Source organism: Phalacrocorax aristotelis, chromosome 15 (genome assembly GCF_949628215.1).
Source record: "Phalacrocorax aristotelis chromosome 15, bGulAri2.1, whole genome shotgun sequence".
NCBI lineage: Eukaryota > Metazoa > Chordata > Aves > Suliformes > Phalacrocoracidae > Phalacrocorax > Phalacrocorax aristotelis.
In genome coordinates, this window is record NC_134290.1 from 15,432,453 (window position 1) to 15,458,004 (window position 25,552).

At 42.8% G+C, this 25,552-nt stretch overlaps 2 protein-coding genes across 2 annotated transcripts in view; one reads left to right on the forward strand and one right to left on the reverse strand.

Annotated features, from left to right (window-relative positions):
* Positions 1 to 12,078, forward strand: TRMT2A (tRNA methyltransferase 2A). Its single transcript, XM_075109982.1, has 11 exons — positions 1 to 901; positions 1,617 to 1,725; positions 2,221 to 2,402; positions 3,295 to 3,409; positions 3,665 to 3,780; positions 4,298 to 4,409; positions 5,478 to 5,600; positions 6,209 to 6,284; positions 6,793 to 6,909; positions 7,103 to 7,199; positions 7,538 to 12,078. Exons 1-11 carry the CDS (start codon positions 306 to 308, stop codon positions 7,788 to 7,790), a joined length of 1,896 nt encoding a protein of 631 aa, XP_074966083.1. The 5' UTR covers positions 1 to 305; the 3' UTR covers positions 7,791 to 12,078.
* DGCR8 (DGCR8 microprocessor complex subunit) overlaps positions 9,639 to 25,552 on the reverse strand; it is a 23,389-nt gene continuing 7,475 nt past the window's right edge. The window contains exons 4-14 of the mRNA XM_075109981.1: positions 24,152 to 24,294; positions 23,139 to 23,421; positions 21,288 to 21,485; positions 19,756 to 19,857; positions 17,745 to 17,843; positions 16,479 to 16,561; positions 15,186 to 15,286; positions 14,649 to 14,755; positions 14,306 to 14,433; positions 13,774 to 13,887; positions 9,639 to 13,472 (exon numbers count right to left, since the gene is read on the reverse strand). Of these exons, the coding sequence (XP_074966082.1) occupies positions 13,389 to 13,472; positions 13,774 to 13,887; positions 14,306 to 14,433; positions 14,649 to 14,755; positions 15,186 to 15,286; positions 16,479 to 16,561; positions 17,745 to 17,843; positions 19,756 to 19,857; positions 21,288 to 21,485; positions 23,139 to 23,421; positions 24,152 to 24,294 (1,442 nt within the window). The 3' untranslated portion in view covers positions 9,639 to 13,388. The remainder of the gene's footprint in view (positions 13,473 to 13,773; positions 13,888 to 14,305; positions 14,434 to 14,648; positions 14,756 to 15,185; positions 15,287 to 16,478; positions 16,562 to 17,744; positions 17,844 to 19,755; positions 19,858 to 21,287; positions 21,486 to 23,138; positions 23,422 to 24,151; positions 24,295 to 25,552) is intronic.

Consider the following 25,552-nt stretch of genomic DNA (forward strand, 5'->3'; position numbering starts at 1 on the left):
CCCCCCTTTCCGCTGCGCTTCCCATCAGCCCCCGCGGCATGGCGGCCACCCTGCGTCCCGACCCAAGATGGCGGCCGCCTGCGTGAGGGGGGCGATCGTTAAGTCACTGTTTTTATTTTTAAGTGACGCGGCCGACCCCGCGCGCAAGGAGCGGTAACGGTGAGGGGCAGACGTTTTTAGAAAAAAACCAAACATCGTGTTTCCTCACACATCTTTTCTCAACGGCCCGTGGGTGACGCCACAGCCCCGCCCAGCGGCCTGAGGAAGCGCGAGGTGTGCGGGGAGCGCGCGGGGTCGGCGGCAGCATGGAGTGGGGCGGCGATCGCTGCAGCCCACAGCGCCCCGCGGCCGCAGCGGGGGGCGAAGCGGAGAGCGGGGCCGGCGGAGGCGGGGGCGACCCCGCGGGGAGCCCTGCAGCCAGCGCCGACGTGTACGGGTACACGAAGGGAGACCTCTTCACCTCCGAGATCTATAAAGTAGAAATACAAAACCTTCCCAAATACATCGGTTTTAACGATGTGAAAAAGTTCCTTGCCAAATACGGGCTCAGCCCTCATAAGATAAAACTTTTTGGGAAGCAGACGTTCGCATTCGTAACCTTCAAGAGCGAGGAGGAGAGGGACAAGGCCATGAGAGTCCTCCACGGGGTGCTGTGGAAGAGCCGGCACCTGAGCGTCAGGCTTGCCAAGCCGAAAGCTGACCCGATTGCAAAGAAAAGGAAAAAAGAAGAGGAGACGGAGCAGGGAGAGGTGAAGCGGCCGGCTCCCTCCAAAACCAGCGGAGAGGAGCCTCTCAGCAAGCAAATAGCGGATGTCGTGACCCCGCTGTGGAACGTGCCCTACGAAGAGCAGCTGGCCAAAAAGAAGCAGGAATGTGAACAAGTGCTGCAGAAGCTGACAAAGTAATTCCTCTTTGTAAAGCTACTGTAATGTTTACAAGACTTGACCTCAGGTTGGGATGTAGCTAAATTTGCTCAAATCGCTCTCTGTAAAAGTAAGTTAGAGGTAGGTCAAAACCCAAATCCCCCGACAAAGTAAATAAAAGATAATCTGCGATGGTAGGACTTAAAAACTGTTCTGGCTGACAAAACTTGCCACGCTGTTCTCAGCCAGCCTTGCAAGACGGCTAAATGAAAGGGCATGGTTTTAAGGTGTGTCGTTCCATAGGCCTGAGCAGGATGTTTGTGCCCTGAAAGTTCAAAAAAGTTGGCATGCTCCAACAGTGTCAGAGGTGTCAGCCTGGAGAGATGGTAAATTGCTATTAGGATTTTAGCTTTAAAAATCCCCTCAAATCTTATGCCTGCTCTTTGTAGATTAAAGTATCGCTTCTGTCTCTTGCCTTACTCTCTTATGTAGATAAAATTGGCATTCTTTCCATGCATGGGTATGTTGCTACATCGCGCACATACCTTTATAACTGTGTTTAGCTCTTGTTTTTTCAGGTTACAGCTCTTTAAACTTGGAGGGGGTTTGCCAGTTAAAAAATTCTTCTGGAACAAATATTCTTCATCTGATAATTTTTTATGCCCTGTTAAAAAAAAAAAAAAGTCTTGTACAACTGTTAACCTAATTTTTCTTAAATGTGCACTTTACAATTTTTGTTTCTGATTTGGTCAGGGAAATAGGAAATACCAACAGAGCTTTATTACCATGGTTGTTCCTGCAGAAGCAGAAGTACAATAAATTGTGTTGCCCAGTAGAGGGAGTGAAAGCATCACCGTTACAGGTAATGTACTCCTGGGTAACGTATGGAATGGGGTTCAGGAGCTTGGGGTTAAATTAGTTATTTAGTCTTAAGAGACAGTGGGCAAGCTGAGCGTTTGACTTCTGCTTGTAATGAATGATGAGTTTTAGACATTGTTGCCTTTCATGTAAATACTGTGTGGAAATATTTACAGGAAGCGGAAGAACAGTTACAATTAACTGGATGTTCTAGCTTTAAAATGAATATGCTGCCCCTACACGCTTGCCTTGTAGGCTAAGACAAACGTTCTTCAACAGAGGCAATATTTTGCTCTTGAAATAATATGACTTACTAATTCTTTTTCATTATTGCCACTAGTTCTCATACATGAGAATTTATGAATATCTTCCATATGGGCTAAGTGTCCCCTGTCCATTTGCAAGTACATTTAACCATGTGAGGGTTGTTTCAGGAGAAACTTGGCATGTGCAAATAAGTGCTATGTAAATATCTTACATAACTTTATTTTAAATCTAGACTGAATATCGCAACAAATGTGAGTTCTTGATTGGGATTGGTGTAAATCAAGAAGACAAAACTGTGGGTTGTCGTCTTGGCAAATATAAGGGTGGTACATGTGCTGTAGTGGAGCCATTTGATACTATTCACATTCCTGCTATTGCCAAAAAAGTAGTAAAAGCTTTCCAAGACTACATAAGGTGAGCATAAGTAAAATGAGTTATCCGTAAAGGTTTTGATGTCTTACTAAAAAACATTTATAAAATTAAATATTGTGAAAAGCTTAGTGTTTGTTCTGAGCTTTAAGACCTAAGGTATACCAGTCTCGTTCTTCGGCGGTTCTTTGACGTTGACATCCTGTGCCCGACCACTGGGTGTTTCCCCCTTGCTCTTGCTCAGCTGCTCTGAGCCGGAGGGCCAGATACCCGCCAAACACGGCTTTCCTGCGAGCGGTGACACGTGTAAGTGTTCAGGAAAGGGGTCTGTTATTGGAGAACTTCTTCCACTAACTGTAAAGAAATACCCAGAAAAAGGCTTTTTAGAAGAAGAATTTGAATACCAAAGGTCAATTGCTTTCTTGGACAAAGAGAAGAACCATCCTACCACACCAAGGAACGAAACAGAAGTTGTAGATTCAAGCAACAGTACTTTTTAGAAAAAGGAACGGTTTCTTTAAAAAGGAATTAAATCCTCAAAAATGGAAACCTCAGAAGAATCATGAAGGTGGAAAGTTTGACCTTGATCTGAAACACAGAAGTCAGTGAAGGCATTATAAAAAGTTGTGTCATTCTGTGAACGTGCTGAGAAGATGTCTGTATCCTGTCTATAATTTCACATGGGTTAAAATGGGTAAGAAGATTGCGAGGAGTAGGGACAGATTATTTTGCACCAGGAGATAGGATCTCTTCGTCAGCCTCTCTTTTTTCTTAATTAAGATGTGCAAGTCATCTTGACAAATCAATGTAGCTTCTGTTTGTACTTCACATTTTTCATCCCTTTGCATGATGAATTGCTTTTGTTTCAATAAACTATTGAATGTTGTGCAAAAAACCATAGTTCTTGTTTAAGTAACTGAGCTTCTAAAAATTGCAGGTCGACTCCTTACTCGGTTTACAGCCCAGAAACCTACGAAGGTCACTGGAAGCAGCTCACAGTCCGTACCAGCAGGAGTGGACACATTATGGCAATCGTTTATTTTAACCCTCAGGTATTTAAATTGATACGTAACGTGCAGCTCAGACACACAGCTTTGAAACAACATCAATTTGATTTTACAACTAGTGCATGCAAAAGAGAACTAGAATAATTCCTTGATGCAGTTTACCTTGCATCGCTTCTTTTTAGACTAGTCCAATACTTGCAAATGAACAAGTAATGAATACACTTACAGAAGGCATACACTGAATCATATCTTGAAGTCACTAAGATGATTATTCTCCCTTCTATCAAATGAAACCTTTAGAAATTAAGTAAAGAAGAGCTAGCTGACCTGAAAGCCTCTCTGGCAGAACACTTCACAGAAGGGGCGGGAAGGAGCAGTGGCGTTACTTCGCTGTATTTTGTGGAGGAAGGACAAAGGTGAGGGAGCTGACTTCGCTCTTGGGCGCTTTGGTGGCGGCTGGGGTTTTGGTCTTTGCAAGAGAAAAGTAGGTAGCACATCCACACCGTTATTTTGTCTATTTCATAAAAGCAGCAGCAGCGCTACTGATTTACTGAACAGTTATTTACCTTTTTCACAAGGGACTGTAGTAGGTGGATATTTATTATTATCAACAAGTAACTTCTACCTCCTTTCTTCCCTATGTTATGTGATTTTTTTTAAATCTCCCCATCCTCTTGCACAGAGCACAAGGCTCACACTAACATAATCTAGAGACAGCGTAGGTCGTACTGGTTACGTCGGTGGGACGACTGTACACAGTAACAAAAAATGGCCAAGAAGATAGTCTCTGAAAGGAGGTGATGAATGTTGGCCCACTGTAAATTACTGCTGAGGTTTTCATGATGACAGCAGCTTTGGTAAAAATTGTAACCAACATATCTATCTTCTTTCTTTTTTTCCCCCTCTGTTTTGTCTCCCCATGCCTTGCCCCAGGAAATCTCCCAGTCTAGAGGACTTGCCTTTGGAGCACGTGGCTGGCGATAAGTACATATACGAAGAACTTCTTGGCCTAAAATTTAGAATTTCTCCTCATGCGTTTTTTCAAGTAAGGATGATACCAAGTTGCGAATTTAACTGGATTTGCATTAACGTCCTTAAGCTTGGCTAAGGCTGTGTAACAAGATACTACATACCTAGAGACTGAATCTTTTATACATTTGGTGTGATTAAATACCTCAGAGTATTGTATTCGGCCATAAAAACAGTGAATGAGCATAAACTTGATGGGGGTGTGTTGAAGACAAATTCTTTTTCTTTTCACTAGTTCAGTATCAGTCCCCTCCTGTTGAACGGCAGCCTTTGTGTACACACAACATACGGCACGTCCTTCAGGAGCCTTTGTAGTACTAATTTTTCTTTGTTTTTCTGGAATTTATTTCTTCCCTTCCAACGCTTTAAAGCCACAGCAGGTGGCCTGTGTCTGTGAAATGGAAAGTACTGAAATAGGAAGAAACATATTATCGCTTGGCATCGTAAATATGTTGAAGCTAAATTTTCTATTATTTGCCATAGATTATAGGCTCATTTTTTTCCCGCCACATAGTCACATAGTGTGCTTTGCTTGCTCTTTTAGACAAAGTACGCACTTGCTCCAAAGCACTGGTTTAGAAAGCTTGTTACACGCTACTTTCTTAACCGTAATGTGTAATGACAGCATTTACTTCAAAGCAGGATTGCAAGCAAGGTTAAAATAAAGCTTGCCGAGCGTATTGTCATGGCTATATTCTCCTGATTGATAGTCTTTACTACTTCCACTTCAAGGAGGGGAAGTATTTGTGAAGGCCGGACTTTACTTTGTTGCTAGCGCTTTCTTATTTTGTTTGTCGTCTCCTCTGGCTTCCAAACTTACCTCCTAGGTACTGTAGGACAAGTCATGTTTTCACTAGGCCATGGGTAACAAAGCATTGCTTCTCAGAGAGAACCGAGTGGGGCTTCCGCAGTGGAACAGTGATCTCTAGTGCGTGCTGGCCTAGGTCAGCTCTACGTGATTCCAACTTGCATGTGAAGTTGACTCGTATCTTGGAAACCAGAAGAAACCATGCCTTCCTGAGACTCATTAAAACACATGTACTGTTTACGGGGGAGGAGACTGACTTGGCTCGTCGTTTCACAGGTGAACACCCAAGCTGCAGAAGTGCTGTACACCGCCATCAGGGAGTGGGCGCAGCTGAGCCAAGAGAGCACCGTGCTTGACATCTGCTGCGGCACGGGAACTATTGGGATTTCGCTGGCGAAGGTGAGTAATGTCTCTTCCTTGATATCATCTACTCTTAACGGATGCAGGCCTTTAGTAGTGCTTACAATGAATGAAAATACTTGATGTACTTGAAACGAAACGCATTATGTCTTCATTTTTTTCAATTAATTTCTAATTAAACTGGCTGCAGCTGTTTTATCAAATAATGAAACCTCACCCTTGCGTCGAGCAGCCTGAATTATTTTGAAACTAACTCAGTCAAAAGAGGCAGCAGTTCCGTAGGACAACCAAAATTCACTACAATCCATCCTCTTAACTAATGGATAACCAACGTTTCCTTGTATCATTTTTAGAGCTGAGTTTGCTAGACCACGTAAGGAAGTCTGGCCCCCAAAAAGAGACAGCCGCCAGCATAACTGGGGTCTGGCACGCACGGGTGGGACACAGGGTCTCCGCCCCACCACTGCGGTCCACAGAGCCCCTCTTTATTTGCGCAGGTCCCTTCTCAGCCCTTTCTGTGGCTGTGAGGCGGTAATGCCCTGCAGGTACCGCCAGGTTCCCACCTAGCCAGCAACTGCTGATGCTGCGGGTGACAGCTAAACTATGTTCACATAGCACAGACGGATCTTTTCCCCTTGATTCTATAGGAAGTAAAGAAAGTGATTGGGATTGAACTCTGCCAAGAAGCTGTGCAGGACGCCAAAGTGAACGCCCAGATTAACGGTCAGTTAAGCTGAAGCGCCAAGACCTTTGTTAGGCAGCGCAGTGGCTGCTAGCTTGTTTCTCTCTACGTTACCTAAAGCAGCTTGGAACTACATGGTGTTGGGAGCGATCTTGTCCATTTTAAACATTTAATCTGTCTTGAAAACAAATACTGCATTAATCTGTGAGATCAACTTTCCTGTTGGCTAACAGCTAGCTGCTTTTTTTCCTCCAAAAAGAAAACATTTTAGTGTAAAAGTGAGATGAAGCCACAGCAACCTCATAAATAAAGCAGAGAGTAGTTATTTTTGGTGGGGTTTTGCTGTAGTTCAGATAATGGAAGATGCTTAAGTTACTGTCGTTTAAGTGATTTGAAGTACCAGCGATTGTTGAAATTACACTGATTCCAGGGTAGACTAAACAACTTGTAGTTTCTAAGGCATCAGAACTTCATAGCCAATTTGAGCGCACTGAAAGATGCTTTGGCAAGATAAGCGCTCTGCTGACATCTTTTCCTTTTTTTTAATAGAACTGAATAATGTTGAGTTTCATTGTGGGAAGGCCGAAGATGTTGTTCCCTCCCTAATCAACATATTAGCTCCTCAGAACCTGATTACTATCGTAGATCCGCCACGAGCAGGGCTGCGTGAGTTTACCTTTTTTTTTTTTTAAAGTGTTCTCCTAAGTTGGTGTTTTGTGGTGAGCCTAAGAGAACACGGGTGGAATGAATTAAGCGGGAGGCTTCAGGTATAGCTTGAAGCTGCTGGGTATTGCAGCAGTTCTGTTCGTGCCGGCACACACAGAACTGGCAAGCAGCTGTCTTGGTTTTGATTGTCTAGATTCCAAGGTAATTCTTGCCATTAGAAGAGCTGAACATCTGAAGAAGCTTATCTACGTGTCCTGCAATCCCAGAGCTGCAATGAATAACTTTGTGGAGTGAGTATTTCTTGCGTTAAGGTGACTAAGGCAATGTGGTACAGAAAAAAACACCTGTTTCTTGGGGGCAGGGAACACAGGCGTGGGATTTTTATTTTCAAGCCACGTGCGCTGAGGTTTGCCTGTCGCCAGAGAGAGCTGACGGCTGCGCAGCAGCCGGCTCAGACCTGTGTTACCCAACAGGCAAGTGATAATGGAAAGACTAGGGGTAGTGAATAACCCTATTGTGGAATTGAGGCGCGGAGACGAAAAACCTTTCTTAGAAGAGTAGCGGTGACGAATGGTACTGTGAAGAGTTAACGCGGCTCTCCCTCTCTTTCTTTCCATCTCCCGTTTAGCCTCTGCCGGGCACCTTCTAACAGAGTCAAAGGAGCTGCTTTCCGCCCTGTTAAAGCGATGGCTGTGGATCTCTTCCCTCAGACCAGGCACTGTGAGTTACTGATATTCTTTGAGAGGGTTGACTACGCAAACGGGAGTTCGGCTGAAGCGGCGCCTGATGCTGCTCGAGTCACCACGGCGGAACATGGGGATGGCGCTGCCCCATCGACCATCGATGGGAGCGAGGCAGCCGCACCCCAGGAATCACCTTAATGCCAGGAGATGCGCTCCAGAAACTACTGTCCTTGTTAACTGCTTCGGTAACGTTGTTTCTGTAACATCCAGGTAATAAATATCTGCACAAGAGGAGGTGCAAGGCTTCCCAGTTACTCTGTCACACTAATTTGAGTTAAATTTCATTATGTACCATTAGGCTAAATCCTGCTTTCCTCCTCCTGCCCTCGGGAAGTTTAGGTAAGCAAAGCAATACGTGTGGCAGTCTCACTCTTCAAACAGTTCAAACATGGCTTTAAACAAAGCGTTCCACAACGATGTTCAGCTACAACTGTTGCCTCCTGGGCTGGTGTGTAAGGCAGTGCCATCCCTCCCGCTGCGAGCACACCACGCCGCACCTGGTGGGTTTGAAAGCAGCTCATCCGGAGCGCGCAGCAAGGGGGGCCCTGCGGAGCGATGGAAGGCTGGATCCCATTCCCAACGCAGGTCGTCTGTCGTGGAGCTGTTGCTGTCCGTGCTGACTTCTGTCAGCTCTGCCAGCTGGGCACAGCAGTGCCCCGTCGTTCGGGCGAGCTAGTAAAGATTCAGCGATCTTAAACCTTCAGCAAGTCTCTTGCTTGCTAAATCTTCACCAAACTGGGAGTTCATCACTTCCTAACAGAAATGCTACACTGTCGACAGCTGAAATCAGGTTTATTCCGAGGCTGTAGCATCACTGGCAATTCCACAAGGGCTCACTCGGATCATCTACATCGTACCAGTAAAGCCGAGATGCCGTCGCTCCAGCCAAACCCTCGCCAGAGGGAACTCACAGCCAGAAATGAACTATGCAGACACCAGTCGGGGCCATCCCTCTCAGCTGGAACAAGTAAGAAATTTTTCATTTTTGGTAACGAGGCTCATTTTCCCCTCAGACCGCTGGCGCGCCTGCTCTGTGGTCACCTTCAGCCAAGTACCGCCCATGCCACAGCGGTCTCTAGAAGTTCCGTAGCCCCAGCTGAGGCTTTTTGATCCCATAGCTGTTTTAGAAAGGCTAACGTCAGCCTCAGGGCAAATACATGTATGGATGGGCGACGTCCAGTTCAGCCGTGACTGAAGAATGGAGGAGGCAGCAGGAACGTTACCTTGGCTTACCCCGCATTCAAGGCTCTCTCTGAAGTACTTCTGGACAGCGTTTCTGCTGTGCCTCAGCCCTAGGCTCAAAGGGATGGTGCTGCGGGTCCCTTCCCAGCGGCTTTACTGGGAGCCCCTGTACTTCACGCAAACCCTTAAGGCGGGAAGCATGTGCTGTGGGCACCCACGGCACAGTAGTGAACACCTGAGGCCCAGCGCCTTCAGCCGTGCAAAGACAAACCCAGTCGAGACCCCAAGCCCTGCACGAGCCATGCCCCGGGCAGGATCCGTACTCCCCTACAGGTGCTCAGCACCTCGCATGGATTTAAGCCTGTGATCCAGCTACGGAGCGGACAGTAGTGCTGACTGGTAGAAGGAACAACTGCTTAAAATCTCAAGTTCTCATGTACATTTGCTCCCGGTGGAACAAACCACCTGCTACTAGAGCACAGGCGCTTGCTGCTGCCCCTGTCCCCTCGGGCGAGTGGGTGGGTGACGAGAGGCACCAAAGGCAGCAGCTTCGGGCTGCATCGTTTCCAGCAGTGGGGACATTTAAGTAAAAATACAAATTCCAATTCAAGAAAAAGTTTTAATTCCTTTTCATTCCAAACAAAGCAGGACCACGTAAATGTTCCTTACCAAAAAGCGATGAAAGAAGCACTTCCGTAACGAGCGAGCCTTGACTGATTATTTAAAAATACCGACAGGAAGCAAGGAATCAAAGTTCCCTTTTCCGAATGTGCTTAAGGCATCGTAACACCGACCACACTGGAGCATTTTATAATATCAAACTTTATTGCTCAAAACTAATCGTCTGAAAAATACACATGTAGTACTCAAAGACCAAACACATAGGATTATATGATTGTGCAGAAAAGAAGCAAGCAGAGGCTCAGTGAGAACGAGGCTTTATAGTTGTACCAATTTAGCACTGGCATCAAGCAGCTGCACCCAGCACGATCCATCCCGCAAGCACCACCTCCCCGCGGGCAGTACGAGCGAGCCCTGCTTCGCTTCTTCGCTTTCCTCACTCAGCTCCGCATCGGAATAGTGTAACCGACTGCTTTATTTGGTGAACAACAGCGTGGCTTCTCGTGCTTCGCAGCCCTTCCGCGGGAGGGGCGGGGGCTCTTGCTGCCTGAGTTTTACTCCAGAACCAAAGTACAGCCTACAGAATTAATAAGATGATCACGATGCTTTTAAATACTTGGATGTTACAAATATTTCTGCATCAAGCCTAACAGCATCGCAGGAAAGTGGAAGTTTACACACGACAGTTAAGTTTATGCATAATAGTCTTTCCAGACCCCGGAGTACCCAACCACTTCATCAGTTCCGTTTAATAAATACATAAGAAAAAGCTGGATGACTGGTGTGTAATAGGTAGTATCTGACTATTCACTGGAAGTCACAGTAAGTTTTCCGTCAGTACCATGAAGATTTGAACGCACACTAATTTAATCCTGAAAGCCGAGATACCACACTTTTGTCGAGAAGCACGTAATATGCAAAGCACAAACTGTCTAATTCCCAAAGGATGGAACAGCTCTTAAAAATACACCCCATCCCTGTAAAAATGCCCATCCTCCTCTGGATACGGAAGGGATAAATAACACACACCAGTGACAAAAGCAGCAGTTGTTTCAGGCATTCGTACGACCAAGATCTAAACCTTTACAGCCGATTACCTAGAAAACACACACGAGTTACACGACAAGTTCAGGATACATCTCGAGTCACACTGTAAGTGTTCATGCAGAAGCCGAGGTTAATGCAATGATCTATCCTCTATCACAGCAGCTCGTGCTTATGTGCAAATGCAAGACTGTTACACTCCAAACAATAGTAAACATTAAAACACAAGAATACTTCACAATGACAGAAACAGCAGTTCAGTTGTTTGTTCCAGCAGTTATTGCGCTATTTCCTGGACATCTCTCCAGTTAAAGGCTGCAGCAAGGTCGAATACCATCTTTTTGTTTGTTTTTGTTTAGAATGCATAATATACGTTCTAGGCTTTGGTTCACAATGAAATCTCTGGGTGTTTCGGTTAAGGGCAATGGTCACCTTGGGATTCTGATCGTGGCAGACTGAGGTAATACAGCAATCCTCTCAAAAATAACGGGAACAAATTGGTAAGCGAGGCATCTGTGGATGTTCTGCAGGTGACCTGCAAATGCATCGACATTCTGATTCCAGAAAAATAAAGCCATCTACACGGGTGATTTGTCTCTTACGGTGCCATCCGAGTACAGATTTTTTCTGAAAACACAAAGCTGAAGTAAAACCTACCGAAGAGAGTCATACATTTAGGCATAGAAGGTAGAAGCCCTGTCGTTAGGAAAATGGAACAGAAAACCAATGAAAGAGAGAGACAAACAGTTACCACTGCTCGTCACTGCCGCACCAGTACTGGATACCCTTCAGAAGATGGAGATTTATTAAAGCTATACAAAAAAAAGCAGAGGCAGCGTTTCTTGTTTTTCTTTTTTAGATAGGCCACTTCTTTAAATGATAGTTTCTGTATAGTCTTCCAACTACCCGTATCCCATCATAACAGGATTACAACTCTGGAACTGAAAAGCTAAATATAATTATTTAAAAAAATGGGCGAATTCCTGTTTGCAGAGACCTCTGAGCACATCACTTGAACCCAGACACAGGTGAGACTCCGAGGCTGCTCCGGTTTAACCTCAAACATCAGATGCAACGTGTTAGAGACCGTTAGTTTGAGACATCAATTAAAATCTGCATATTTCCAAAATAACAGGTGCTATTCAAAGCAGGTCATATGATACCAATGCCAAGGTTGTTAAAATCCAGTAGGCACAAAACTCATCATCCTGCAGCACGCCCCGAGCGATGTGAAAAATAACCCAACCAAGAGCCCGGGGAAGAAAATGAAGCGAATGTCCCGAAGCCCCCCCGGGCTGGCCGGGCCCGCGCCGGGAGCTGCAGCGCCGACGCCCTCCCTCCTCCGGAGCAGGGCTGTAACGCCCAGCGGCGCGGTGCAGGGCAGCACGGCTGCCCACCCAAGCCCCGCCATGCCTTGGCTTGCACTCTCATCTTTGGGAACAAACCAGAGAAGCACCGGCTGCACAAGAGCACTCGCTGCCATCGGCTGGTGAGGACTAAAACCCACGAAGCAGTGCTTCCGCTCGCTACAGCCAGCGCTGCTTCCTCTGTGCTTAATTTAATAAAGCCTCAGATGACACAGCGAGTACTGCCTGTTTGCTACGCTTGTGTTCTAGAAGAGTTGCATATTGGTGATCTTCTCGTTTATCAGTATAACCTGTGACAGTCTCATTCTACTCATTATTTCATATTCGAAATCTACATTCTAGTTTTCATCGCAGAAGTTACGCTTTTTCTTTAAAAACTAAAAATGTAATTAAAAAAGTAGAAACAAAAAACTTCCTACAAAACCCAAAACTGCTGCAGTTATTTCAGATTTCTCAGGGTTGTGTTGTTGTTTTTTTTTTTCCAATTCTTTGCTTTTATGGTGGAAGTTAATTAAGACGCAATTGATCAAGTCAGATGTATTCTGACTCCAAACCAGCGAGGAATTGTTTTATTGCTGGGAGAAGGGAGTGGAAGATCTTTAAACACCCCATTGGCAAAATATTTTCAGACTGTCGACCACCATCAGCTGCGTTTTGGGTCCGAGCTTTGAAAACAGCCCGTCAAATTACCGTCTTCATTTTAATCAAACGAATAGGGCCATATTTTCCCCTTTCAACTGATCTGTAAACTAACATTGGCTCCTTTCAATTCAAATAAACCCCGATAATTCTGGATATCCGGCCTGTTGCTCTTAACACTACAGCTCTACTTGTTCTTTTCAAGTAATACGAAGGCCCGCATGCTGCGATCTCGGGTAACCAGGCCTGGCAGGAGACAAAAACCAAAGAGAACAGAAGGAGCAGCGTTACTGGCCTCATCCTATGGCGTTAGGAACATTGCTCATCACTGCCGTGTACGTGTCACCACAGTGGCTTCTCAGTGCATATTGTTATGTGCTGAAATGCAACAAAACTTTTCACAAAAATAGTTTGAGGCATGTTCATACAAGAGGACGTACATATACTTCTTTTACATATACATATATATGAGAGTGTGTGTATATATATATAATATCAGCTTCAACCTGTACATAGATATTCTGAATTTCATCCTTGAAACACATCCATTTCAAAGCACATGGATGGCTTTCCAGGAAAAAGTGCTTGACTGGGTTTATCCTGTGTGAACATGCCCGCCCTCTGTGCCTTTGCCCAGGCAGATCTTTATGATCAATCCTTTAAACGTACGTATCTCGGAGGTATTAAAAAAAAAACCAAACATACCGAAAAGAAAGTAGGAAAAAAGTAATATTGCCCTGATGATGCAAAAAGAACAATGCATAACTGAAGCAGCTTGGATTTTAAAAGTTATCTTGCATTCTGCAGCAAACAATTTTAAAATAGTTGTTGAAAATCTCGTTCCTCCGTTTGTGTTATTGCTCCCCGCTCGGACACGCTCTCGTTACACATCGACGGTACACAGAGGCTCGCTACCAGGTTGAGCCGATTCCACTATGGTCATCTTGGGCTTCTTTCGTGTTTCCTCCTAAAAGAGCATGAAACAACCCCCACACACAGTCACAAAGAGAACAGGATGATAAAACACCGCTTTGAAGCTTTGAACCATTTCAGCCGAATTTATGTGTCAGTCTGCATGAAAGACTTGTGTGTTCTAGTGGTAAAAATCCATTTACCAAAGTAGGTAAAATTAAGTTATACACCCGTTTACAAGAGAGGATGAAAACCCCTCCAGAAGTAGCACCACCCCCCACCCCCGAAAGTACCAGGTGTGCTGAAATGCTCACGGCGCCCTGCCTGCTCCTGAACGCACAAGCGCAGCTACTCACTCGCTCTTGGGCCAGTTTTTTCATTTCTTCCTGTAACTTGTTCAGGATGTGCAGATTTGGCTTGTTCTTTTTGGCATACTGCTGAAGCTCTATCACGCTCTTGTCGGAGGTTTCCTGTTCAACAGAACCACGCACAACAACAGGTGAGCCTTTTTGATGGGGGGGGGGGAAATTTAAAATCCGTGGTGCGTAAGTTTAATCTGTGATAGTTGCACTTCCTTCAGCAGTAACGTGTATTTACATGAGTTGGTTAAATATTAAATAGCTTATACAATTTTGGCCCAGAAGAGGGGAGATTAGCAGAATTATTATTGTCTTGCGTTCTGGCAACAGCAAGGTACGAGAATCAGTTCAGAAGAATCGCGAATTGCTCATCACATGCACGCTGCCTGTACCCTGACGGGGAACGCCACTGCCGTGCCGAAACAGGTGCCGTTAAAGCTTTGTTGGAACTGAATTAAAACCCCCAGAAAAAGGCAAAAGCAAAAAGACAATCACCAGGTCGGCCACAATCAAACAAAACCGTGTTCACCTGTTTAACCATCTTGCTGCTCTCTCTACCATACATTCGCAGGAGAGAGCCCCAATTTTTCACGTGCGGATGCAGTAGCTGCAGGATTTTCTGAGAAGCTAATTGCTTCCCCACTCTCTTGTTTTTGCCTGTAAAAATAATCACGAACACGCGTCAGGACTGGCACAGTACGCAATGAGGCGAACACCAACATTTACTGGCGTTGTTCAAGATGGCGAGAGCAGAGAGGGGCAGAACGAGCACGTAATGAGCCAGTCGGCTCAACGAGCACCTACGGAACGGACAGAACGAGACCAGGGGAAGGGAAGACATTCTCGGGGGTCACGCTAAGGACGGTACTTACACCAGCCGCGCACCGTGTGCTTGCCGCAGGTCATGACGTATTCGCTCTTCTGGTTTTTACCAGGAATCACTTCAAACTTTATGGATGTATCACCCATTCCATGGTTTCTTAGGCACAAACAAAGCCAGTATCACATACCAAGTAAAACTACAAACAGCTGAAGCGGTTGCGGTTATCTTTGACAGTCATTACAACCGAATTAGACGCATTAATAATAAATTTTAAGACGTTAATTAAAGAAACCTTTTTCAGATCAGTAACTTGACTCGAACGGGAAGGCAGGCCTGTGTAAAGGAGAGCCAAATGTATTTATACGCCCCACAACTAAACCCCAATCTCAGGAGACAGGAGGCATGAACTGCAACCACGGATCACAGGAAGACACGGCATTAACCAGCTGAGCCCGCGGCCCGCCTCCCCCGCCACAGCAGCGCGGCAAGCTCAGCCAGCCCCCACATGCCCGCGGTTCTGACGGGCACCAGCAGCAGAGCGAACGGCCCGCCCTGGCCCGCACAGCTCCTTCTTCCGCAGCCTCACCTTTTAAGGCACTCATGGAGAATCTGATATGGAGACAAGAGTCCAGCTTTACTGGTGAGTTCATATACCCGTGAGTCCTCAATACTGATATGGTTAAAATACTACAAAGGAATTGAAAAGGGTTATGGAGCTTTTGCACAAGTAAGACCTTAATACTCTTCCTAACCCTTGTTCCTGCTTTGCAAACGTCCACAAATTGTGTTACTCTGCACTTAATACTTTTAAAAGTAATTTTAAATCCATAATTGAGGCGTTTACCAACATCACTAAGGCTGCCACACCTCATCATGTATTTGCAGACAGAAATGTAAATAATTCCTTCAACTCCAATTTTACATTATACAAGAGGGACATAAAAATGATAAGTCTTATAAATTCTTTATCATCCTTTCTTATCAGGAAAAGGTTATTTTGCTTTAACTAATTATTAAATTCTACTTACCAAAATGCTGTGGTTTCATAAAAGAAAGCGTAACAGCTATTGGAACTTTTTGTGGTTTATTTTAAAACAATGGAAAAAATTCTCTGCATTTTCTTCACGACCATTTCGATAGCGTAGGGCGTACGATACAGTGGTAAGTTAAAGCGAGTGTACAAACAACTCATTCTGTGTACTACACCTTTTCACATGAAAGTGTTCCCTTCCGGCTGATCACCGGCCTTCCCTTTACCCGCCGCTGATGGTCTGTCACATCCCGAATCGGAAGCGAACACAGGACTGATGAACCGGCTGTTTATTTCCAATACCTGAAAATACGTGGAGAGTACCCGCTCTCCACTTAAAGCAAGTTTTCCTGTCATTTTTCTCACATGTCACTGCCTGAAGGCTGGAATTTTAGCTGCCTGCTGTGGCAGTAAGTAGCTTCAGTTGCCAAGTGAAAATGTCCCAGAAGCCTGGGCACTTCTAGTTCTTACTTGGTCTTCTAAGACGCTCACACAGAACCAGAGAGCAGCTGGCTCTGAGCTTTCCAAGGCACCGACCAGAGGACTCTGGAGGCCCGGGCAGCCCAGGCAGCCCAGTGTCTTTGAGCATTTCAGGTCTTCAGTAAGTGACCTGATGTTTCAACAGGGGACTAGCGCCCTGCATCGCGGCACTTTCTGATCAGTTCCAACAGGAAAAAAAAGAAAAAGAGAGTATTTTCATTGCCATAGATCTTGCTCTAAATGAAGAACTTCACACTTCCCTCTGAGAAAACAGTGTTATGAATTTTCATTAATATTTCTGACATTGAAGGTGTAATGGTTTTAAAAATAGACTCCAATGATAAGAGCCAGCAAGCAAGAGTTCAGTACCTCAAGTTCTTCACTGTCTTTGGGCTTCTCCTCAGAGGTCTGTTTAACAAAGTCAGGAATAAGGATTTCCAGTGTAGCTCGAGCTGCGGAAAACAAACATCTTGATTACATTTATTTTAAACAACGGTTGTAAAGAAGAACAGCAGAATGAAGCACTCTTTAAGCAGGACTCACACCTCCCCTAGAAGGTGTTAGATGACTACTTTACAGGTAAGATATGCATCTTTTATAAGTATATTCACTTGTACTTTTTAAGGGGGGGTGGGAAGGTCTACTTGTTCAACCTGATAATCAAAGCCTCACAACAACTAAGAAGAAACTGCTTTTTGCAAATGCCTATGAAAGGAAAAAAAAATACAACCAAGTCTCATTTCAGAGGTGATGTAGAGCCCTTAGGACCTAAAATTAGAGAGTTGTTACCAGCCGTCAGCTCTTACAGGCGAACCCTAGCACTGTGTCACTGGGGCCCTCGGAACCCCAGCATTAGGCAAATTCTGAGTCTGCCTTTTGCAGAAATTTTCACAGCAAAATACCTTTTTTCCATACACAAACAATTCTGGGCTGGCTTTTGGTGATTTAGCTACGCTGACATATTTCACAAGGGCAGAAAGTACTGCAGGCTCATTATAAATCTTTACATTTTGAGAAGCTATTTCTTCTTGATTCTTGTGCTAAAGACATTGAAATCTGGAGACCAGTAAGAAGTTCTAATGTGTCAAATACGTTCTCATCTAGATCTTAATTACATCTTTATTACAGACTTACACAATTAGAACTATTTAACAAAGATGAGTACTTGGAGATCAATAATCACATAGTTCAGGGCAATTGTTTTGTTACCAGAAAGAGAACCAAAACAACCAAAAGCCTGAGGGTGGTTGTTTTTTTTTTAAAGAAAGGCAAAGATTTACAGCTTGCTAAACCCAAACACCAGGTGTTCCTACAGCATAAATATAAACCCCCCACCACGTTCTTATTGGTCTGATCATGTGAAGCAGACGCCCTCACAGCTACTCAGTGTAGGTCAGTCCTTTACGCATATGTTGTCATCTGAAGGTTCTTCACAGTTTTCTATCCCAGGATGTTGCTGAACATTGTCAGAAAAGTCTCTGCAACAGTATTCATCACTTTTACCAAAAAGACACGAGTGTGTCTTCTTTGACTATAATGTTTCCTATTTACTATTGCAAATATGTCACCTTCAAAGCAGAAAAGACGACAGATAAAACAATTCAGCACTTTTTATGAAAAAAGAGAAAATGTTACCAGCTTTATTCTTGGCAAGTTTTTTGCTGCTGGCAGTTCCTGCCCCGTAAGTCACTCCATCAATAATCACTGAGGCTCCAAAAGGTTCACTTGGGTTCTCTGGTAATTGAGGAAGAAAGACAAAGAAAGCTTTTCAGAACTCCTGATGTAAAATACTCATCATGAACATGAAATACCACCACGATGAAGATTTTTCTTCTTCATTTCAGCTTCAAGAGGGAGGGAAATTGTTTACTCATCAACAAGACTGAAGACTGCTTGCTCCAGCGTATGAAACACCACGGGAGTCTTCCATTAACAGAGACTCACCACCACGTCCTGCATTCTTCCAACTGAACAACTTCTACATTGTAAGAGATCATCTGTAATCTGCCGGAATTCAGGTGTTAACTCCAAAGCTTCTGCATCACTAACACAGTGTAAAAAACAGAGCTACATGTTCTGATATTAAAAATTCAGTGACGTTATGTAATGCACACATAGGAATAACATAATTCTGAGTAATTACGGATTCTACACTAAACTAAGATGCCTGACTTGTAAATTCCTTGGACACCGACTGCAGGACTTAATGCTTTCAAGCTTGCTGCTGGAAACAGCATAACTTCTTCCTTTTAGATAAGGTACCCCATAAAAACACCAGCAAAAGCAAAAATGCCAGGAACACACGCTACACCCTTTGTAAAGCAATCTCAAACACAGCTAGACAGGGCAACCTGGCTGGAATTTATGGGGGGAAAAAAAAATCCAACGTTATTTTGATTCCAGGTATATTTGCCATACACGCAGCATTTTTAGCTTCTTGGTCAAGCATCAAGTGCGTGCCCCCACAATACTGATCTCAAATAAAATTATCCCCCAGTTCTTGTTTGCTGAGCACTAGCGTCACTCATGCAGTCTCAGCACAGCCCAAGTCAGGAGCTACCAAACCACCTTTCTCACCACTTACACAGAATAGAATTAAAAGCCATTTAACAACACAAACAGGTATCCATCTGGCACGTCTCATAAATCGCACGCTAATCATGGAACAACAGGCTCTCAGTGACTAAGTTACTTCTAGTCCAGCAGAATGATGCTTCTATTTCTATTCTTCTAATACTATGAGCGAACCCAGCCAACATTTACACCAAATCAATTCCTAGCAACCGCACATGAGCTTTTTGCAGTCTGCACCTAACTAGTAATTTCTCCGCTCCTATTAATTAAAATTTATCAGTGACTTTGGAGAATAGTCACACAAGACAAAGAGGCTACGCAGCCATCTCTGGTTCCATTTCAATTTTTAACGTCAATTGATACATACACAATTATCTTCGGATGAACAGATTTAAATATGAACCTCCATGACATAAGAAAAACATACAATAACCTGAACAGTTAAATTATTTTAAAACTCTACATACCTAAAAAAACTACTGTATTTCTGATTAATTGGAAGAAAAGCAGAACAGACCAAACCCACAAAAATTTCTCAAATTATTGCAGCCTTAGAGCAGGTACATGTGTCTCTGCAGAAATATTTCAAAATCTTAACAGCTTTATAATTGAAGGTGTACATATTTCTCTTCAGAAACTCTTTGGGTTTAGTATTTAACTCCCCCCTCTGCATTCTGATGATTCACTAAAACAATGCATGCCTTACAACTGGATTTTCTGGACATCAGTGACAAGAAAATTAAGCAAATATTAATTGTTCAATCAGCAAAACTGCAACTGCCCATATTTCACTGATGTGTCCTTTTAGATGCGAGTTACTCAAATCCATTTTCACTTTAGGGTTAGTTTCCCATACTTTTATTTTAAATATAAAAACTGCTCTTACCCTCAAAAGCCATGTTTAATACACCATAAACGTTTCTTAGCTAGAATTTGGAATTTGACTCACAACAGACATTCAAGACATCCCCTAGGAAAACTGTCCATCGTTTGATTTTTTTTTTAGATATCCAAGCATGAGATAAGCCCTTCAAAAAGCACATGGTCGATAAAAAAGACTTAACAGACTTACCACATTCAAAGAAATTGTAAACAGGGCGAACCTTCAGGACTCGTTGCATATATTCATGCAGTATGCAAACTTCAGACTTCCCATTGGGATTAATGACAAATTCTACAAAAGAAGAGAGAGGGAGGGGAAGACAGCCAAGTAGTTCCAGGCTTTCAAAGACAATTTCTACTACAAATAAATAAGTAAATAAATTAGAAGCTACAAGGGGTAAGTGCCTGCACAAATTAAATGCAATGCTGCTGAATCAGACATGGGTATTTGTGACCTCAAAGTCCATTTTCTCTGAAAAAGTATTGAGAAGTAAATCTGAGAAATTTCTATCAACAACTGGAAGTGCACTGAATAAAATAAGCTAAGTAAAATATTCTGTGTTCAATGTTTGCAGTCGCATGGTCTCCAGACCTCTACACACAGCATTTTTGGCAACTAATGTCAGTTAGAAATCCTAATTTCTTCCTAAACACGTAGCGAATCTCCCTTCTAACAACAGACACACAAATGTCAAATCCACACGCCAGAATCCCTCTGGCTTTTTTCCCCGTGAAATCCTGTTCAGCAAGCCACAGATGAGGTCACTGTCCCTTTGCCCTGAACATGCTCTTTTTATTGGAAAGTCCTTGTCTTTTATCCCCTGCAACAGTATTGTGAGGCAAGAGCACAACCCCTGCCTCAGCAGGCACTATGGCAGCGTGGGAGAGAAAGTTAAGATTTAGAAAGAGTGCAAGTCAAGTCCTTAATTTACATGGTTTCAATGTGGCTTTAAACCTAGAATTTAAGGTAAAGTGTATTAACTAAAAATTCAGCTGCACCTCGCAGGGAATGGTCCATATGCAACTCATAGCTTAGTAATTCTGCTAATATAATAATAATTATAATAAATAATCCTGCTAAAGAGAAGAAACCCAGAAACATGACAACGTATAAAACAAGAACAAAACCCAAACCACAGGTCTATGGATATCTTAAACGTCAGACTGCAGTTAAACCTACTGCTATGGCTGCACAGCCAAGACAGGCAACAGCTAATTCGCCCAGCTTCTCACCAGACACGCGTTCCACTCCTCACACCACAGGCCACAGCTGCACACACTGTTCTTTCTTAACTGTTTCCATCAGACTGCTTTAAAATTACTAAAATTATATTTTTATTTGTAGGTTTGAATCCAGATCAATCTGGCATTTGTAACCAGTTGCTAGTTTGGGACCAATTAGAACTGAGAAGGCAGCAGCACTGAGTGACTAACTAGGCAGGAGGGTTTTCAGTTATCAAACAGAAACCAGTAGCCAAAGGCAGGAACCGGTTGCTGGGACTGCAAGCTTAAATGAAAATCCTTTCATTTAGGAATTATTCTTTTCAACAGGAAGTATATTTTAACAGTATTTTTCCTTTACTATGTAATGCGATGGATCCAAGAACACAGAATTCCAGAACAAGAAGAAAGAGGACTTATTACAGGACTTCTTTTTGGTCAAGCTTAGAACTGTAATCAGTCTTTGATACAGAATAGTTGAACCGCAGCAGACACACTAACCTTTCTTTGTAGGTGCATCTTGCACAGACAAGGTAATGAGCTTCTGATTGGCAGGCAAAATAGGCCGCTCGGATTCTGCCTGCTTCCGCTTCATTTCACGATTGAATTGCCGTCTCTCAGCCCAGGTTCTGAATTTTTTTACGGTAACTTGTTCAAAGTCAAAACGCTTTTCAAGATAGTGTCTAAAATCTTCCAGATCTAAGAAACACAAGCAAGTTACCCTCTCTACTTTACCACTAAGCAAGCATTAAGGGTCACTATTTCCAGTGTTTTAAACGTTATAATTATTTTTCAGACTAGGAGGAAAAGCAGTGGCTTTAGTTCACATGCTCAGGGTTAAGATGCTATTTTATACTAACAGAGCTAGTTACAAGTTCTCCTGTTACGGGGTCATATGCAAAGCATTTGCGCAAACTGGAAAACAAAGCAAAGAAAGAACATTTTATTCTGTCACTTGAAGATTATTTTTACTACGCCCTAACCAGCGTAACACCCAACACGATTTCTAACAAAACACAAGTAATCGTTCTACTTCATCACCTATTCACCATCTCATTACCTGAAGCAAGGCAGACAGTCAGGAACAGTAGTTACACTGTTAGCCTCGGTTCCCTGAAGCCAAAATCGACTATTGCTGCCTGTTTATTAACCAGTGTACCATGAAACGCTATATAACGATGCTCTGTGAGCTCCACGGATATCTGTTGGCCTCTAAACAGAACGTAACACACTCATGTTCACATACAGAGTACTAAAAGGCCGCCCCCCTTGAAGTACAGATGCTTCTCCTTTATAGGATATTTCTGCAGATACAATCAGCAAAAATAAAGAGTGGCATCCCAAGATGTAAACAAACAAAAGCAAGCTGCTGGCATTGTTTCCTTCCACAAGGAATTCCAAATGCTAGTCACGCTTATACTTGATCACTCAGTATTTTTTTCAGTAATACAGAATAGATCCTATTTAAAGAGAGAGATAGACAGGTGAACTTCACGTAGAAAATAAGTGCTTACTGGTTTTAGTTTTGCTGCTAAATACCGATTTTTTTTTCTTAATATCTTTTGGCATGGCTTTCAGACTGAACAGGACACGCGTAATGACAAGTTTTCTGTGTGAACACTACAAAGACACATGGTAGCCTACAACCTGTATCAGTATTCTGAGCAGCAGTAATCTACATGGACCATACTCTCAGGTATGTAGCTGCAGTAAGCGGCACACAAACTTTCCGAGTTCCTCTAAGTCTGGCAGCGATTTTGCCATGACCTCCTTCAGGCAGCTTTTTGTACAAGAGCTATCAGACTTGCATAAATACAATGCATAGGCATGAGTGTAATTATATTTGCATAACTTATGCTGCTAGACTTGTGTGAATCAGCAAATCTAGTTTAACTGCACCATTTAGCTTAGGAGATCATACTGAAAATAGATATAATTCAGCCAATACAGAGACTGCATAGAAAAGCCTGTTCAAAGAAGTCACACAAATGCACGTGGCAACAGCAATTTGTATGTAGACATTGACTTAATTGACTCTTAAACTGAGAGAAAGTCTACAGGACCAAACTTACAAAATTTTGGCATATTTGTGTGTAAAACCTTTGCGTGTTGACTCTGAAGTCTTCAGCAAAAATCTCCACTGTGTGTTTCTCTTCCTGTTAAAATCAATTTCTAATACTAGATCTATTTCTCCAGATCTCTGAATACAAAGAACCATGCAGAAATACAACTGACCACCTCATCTCAGGCAAGAGGTTATTCAGTTGCCAAGCCTACACCAATAAAGCACGTGTGCCTCAAATGCCATTACCCCAACTCCAGCCGAGAAAAGACTCCGCTTTCCATACGTACCTACGGATTCATCTTTACATACTTCAACTTTAGCCTTAACTTGTCCTAAGGCTCCTTGTGCTGCATCTCCCCCTGAGGGGTCTTTATCATCTAAAGGCCCAGAATCAGCAGCAGTGGAATCTGGTTCTTCTGTTTGGCAGTCCAGTTCTGAAGATTTATCTAGGTGCTTTACAGGTGATACTTCCCCATTTGGGGTTATGTCATTGTTTTGTTCCCTTTCCTCATTTTCCTTCATTTTTTTGTAATGCAAGCAGGGAATGCTACTAAGGGGAGGATCATGTTTCTGCAAATATAAAATAATACAGAAGGTTTCAGTACCTTAAGGTCACCAAAAGCAAAACTCAAAAAAAAAAAAGATGTAATGAAGATGGAAGTTACTTTTAGTTAGTCTAGGCTCAAGCATTTCTTTGGTCAGCAATCTTATTCTATGCAAGATGTGTGTACGTCCTCTGCTGTGGTACCTTGGCACTGTGTTAACACTGATACTAACCTTCAAAGCGTGTTTGCTGTTTTAGATCCCAATTATATTCTGTGCAATTACATGCAAATACTACGTGCTTCCACAAAAATCCATTGAGCTCTCCTGGGGTTTAAGCCCATGACATTAAATCCAATTTCTGCAGATCCTTGGGGTCATGAATGTCACATGCTTACTTCTGTAAATGTGGACCTTAAGCCACAGCTTAGGCTAGTTTATAGCTACAAATAAACGATCTAAATATATTTCACAGTGGAATAAACCCAACATTTTGTAGCCATATGCTAGAACAAAAGAGGCACCGAACAAGAGCATCTCCTTCACTTTATCTGCCCAAACTCATTGCAAAAATGGAAAAACAAAACACCGTAAGAAAAATCATATCGTATTTTCAGAAACAGAGGAATTTGTTTTTCAAGTACCTTAATTCTAACACTGGAAATAAACCTGCTAAAGTAGAGAAATATTGAACCGTTTGCAGTCACATGCCTAATTTTAAATCTCAGCATGTATTTAAGTAAGTGACAGCTCTCACCCTTATGCTTCCTGTTCCCAAGAAGTACGGCCTAGACCAGGTAACAACTCTAGATTCTCTGTGCAGATATACAGGAATGCCCGAGTTATGGAATGTCATGATCCATCCATCTGGCAGAGGTTCTGTAGGAGGGCGGCCACGACCTTTAAAGCAAAGAATCACTTTAAACTTGGACAGACTACTTAGAAGAACAGAAAAAGAATAAAGGTTTTTATTTTAATTGCTTTTTCTCTCTCAAAGGATAAAATGACACTGAAACAAGACTAAAAGAAGTTTTGTAGAAAGATTTGGTTTTGCTTTAGTAAAAAGGCTTCTAACCCACATTAAATCCTGCAAAATCAGATACCGTTATGTTTTCAACTGAAAAGCAATAGTAGCGCTAATTTTTATACAGACTGATTTGTTCATTTCACCAGTGAATCTTCTCTTTAGTCTTCTTTAAGTACTTACCACAAGCACCACTATATTTAATGGAAAAATCATACTTGCTTTTGCAACAATCGAGTTTTCTATTAAAAATTTCTATTAGAATTTTTTGCACTTGACACTGAGGGATATATATGCATATTTGCATTGAGACACTCCTAGACCCACAGACCCAAAAAGCCAGCAGTGAGTTCGGCTGTAAACTAAGGCCTTCCTATTCTATTTTCAATACAAACCAGGATCAAGTATACAAGCCTTTATACTTAAATATCTTAGCCATCAAGAATACTACTTCTTCCAGAAAACAAGACTGAAATTCCAAGTACCATAAGCCAGTATGAGGAATGACACAGCAAAAGAAACAATATTGCAGTAAAATGTTTGTGCTCACACTCAAGTTAATATTACATGGCCTCACTCCCTTCCATTCCAGAAACCACATAACGGTCTCACTCCTCTCTGCATGAGAAGTCAAGAGACCAGACTCAGCAATCCTATGTTAGTATAAAATTTTGAATGGAAAAACTGTTTGATTTCTTATTTCAGAATACAGTGAAGCTGTAAAATACTCCTCTAGAGCAGGTTCAGGTTCAAATTTTAATTCAAATTTTGACTATTTTCAGTGACATTCTTCTGGACTGGTTCACCTTCTCAGCTCTTCTTTATTAGTAGCTTGTAACATGATGAAACCTGGTAAATGTAAGCCACTGATTTCCCTAATGATTTTTTTTACCTAGTATCGCATGCATAACGACTTCACACAGAGCAACTTCAACAACATAAGTTATGGAACTAAAGGAGGAAGAAGTTCTCAATGACCACGAACAGTCTTCAGGAGTTTCACAGTATTGGAGACAAAAGAACAGATCATCCTCGTTCACCTCCCCACCACTGAGGTAACATTCTTTGTGATTTCTCACAAGTCCAGATGCTAAAACACATTCTCTTTACATACAACAGATTAAGAACAAAAGC

What these genes read in the sequence shown, in the direction of transcription:
- TRMT2A (XM_075109982.1), top strand. Translation starts at nt 306, where the DNA reads ATGGAGTGGGGCGGCGATCGCTGCAGCCCACAGCGCCCCGCGGCCGCA. An exon ending in TTGGGATTTCGCTGGCGAAG is followed by an intron (nt 5,601 to 6,208) that starts GTGAGTAATGTC and finishes TTGATTCTATAG; the next exon opens with GAAGTAAAGAAAGTGATTGG. An exon ending in AGTGAACGCCCAGATTAACG is followed by an intron (nt 6,285 to 6,792) that starts GTCAGTTAAGCT and finishes TTTTTTTAATAG; the next exon opens with AACTGAATAATGTTGAGTTT.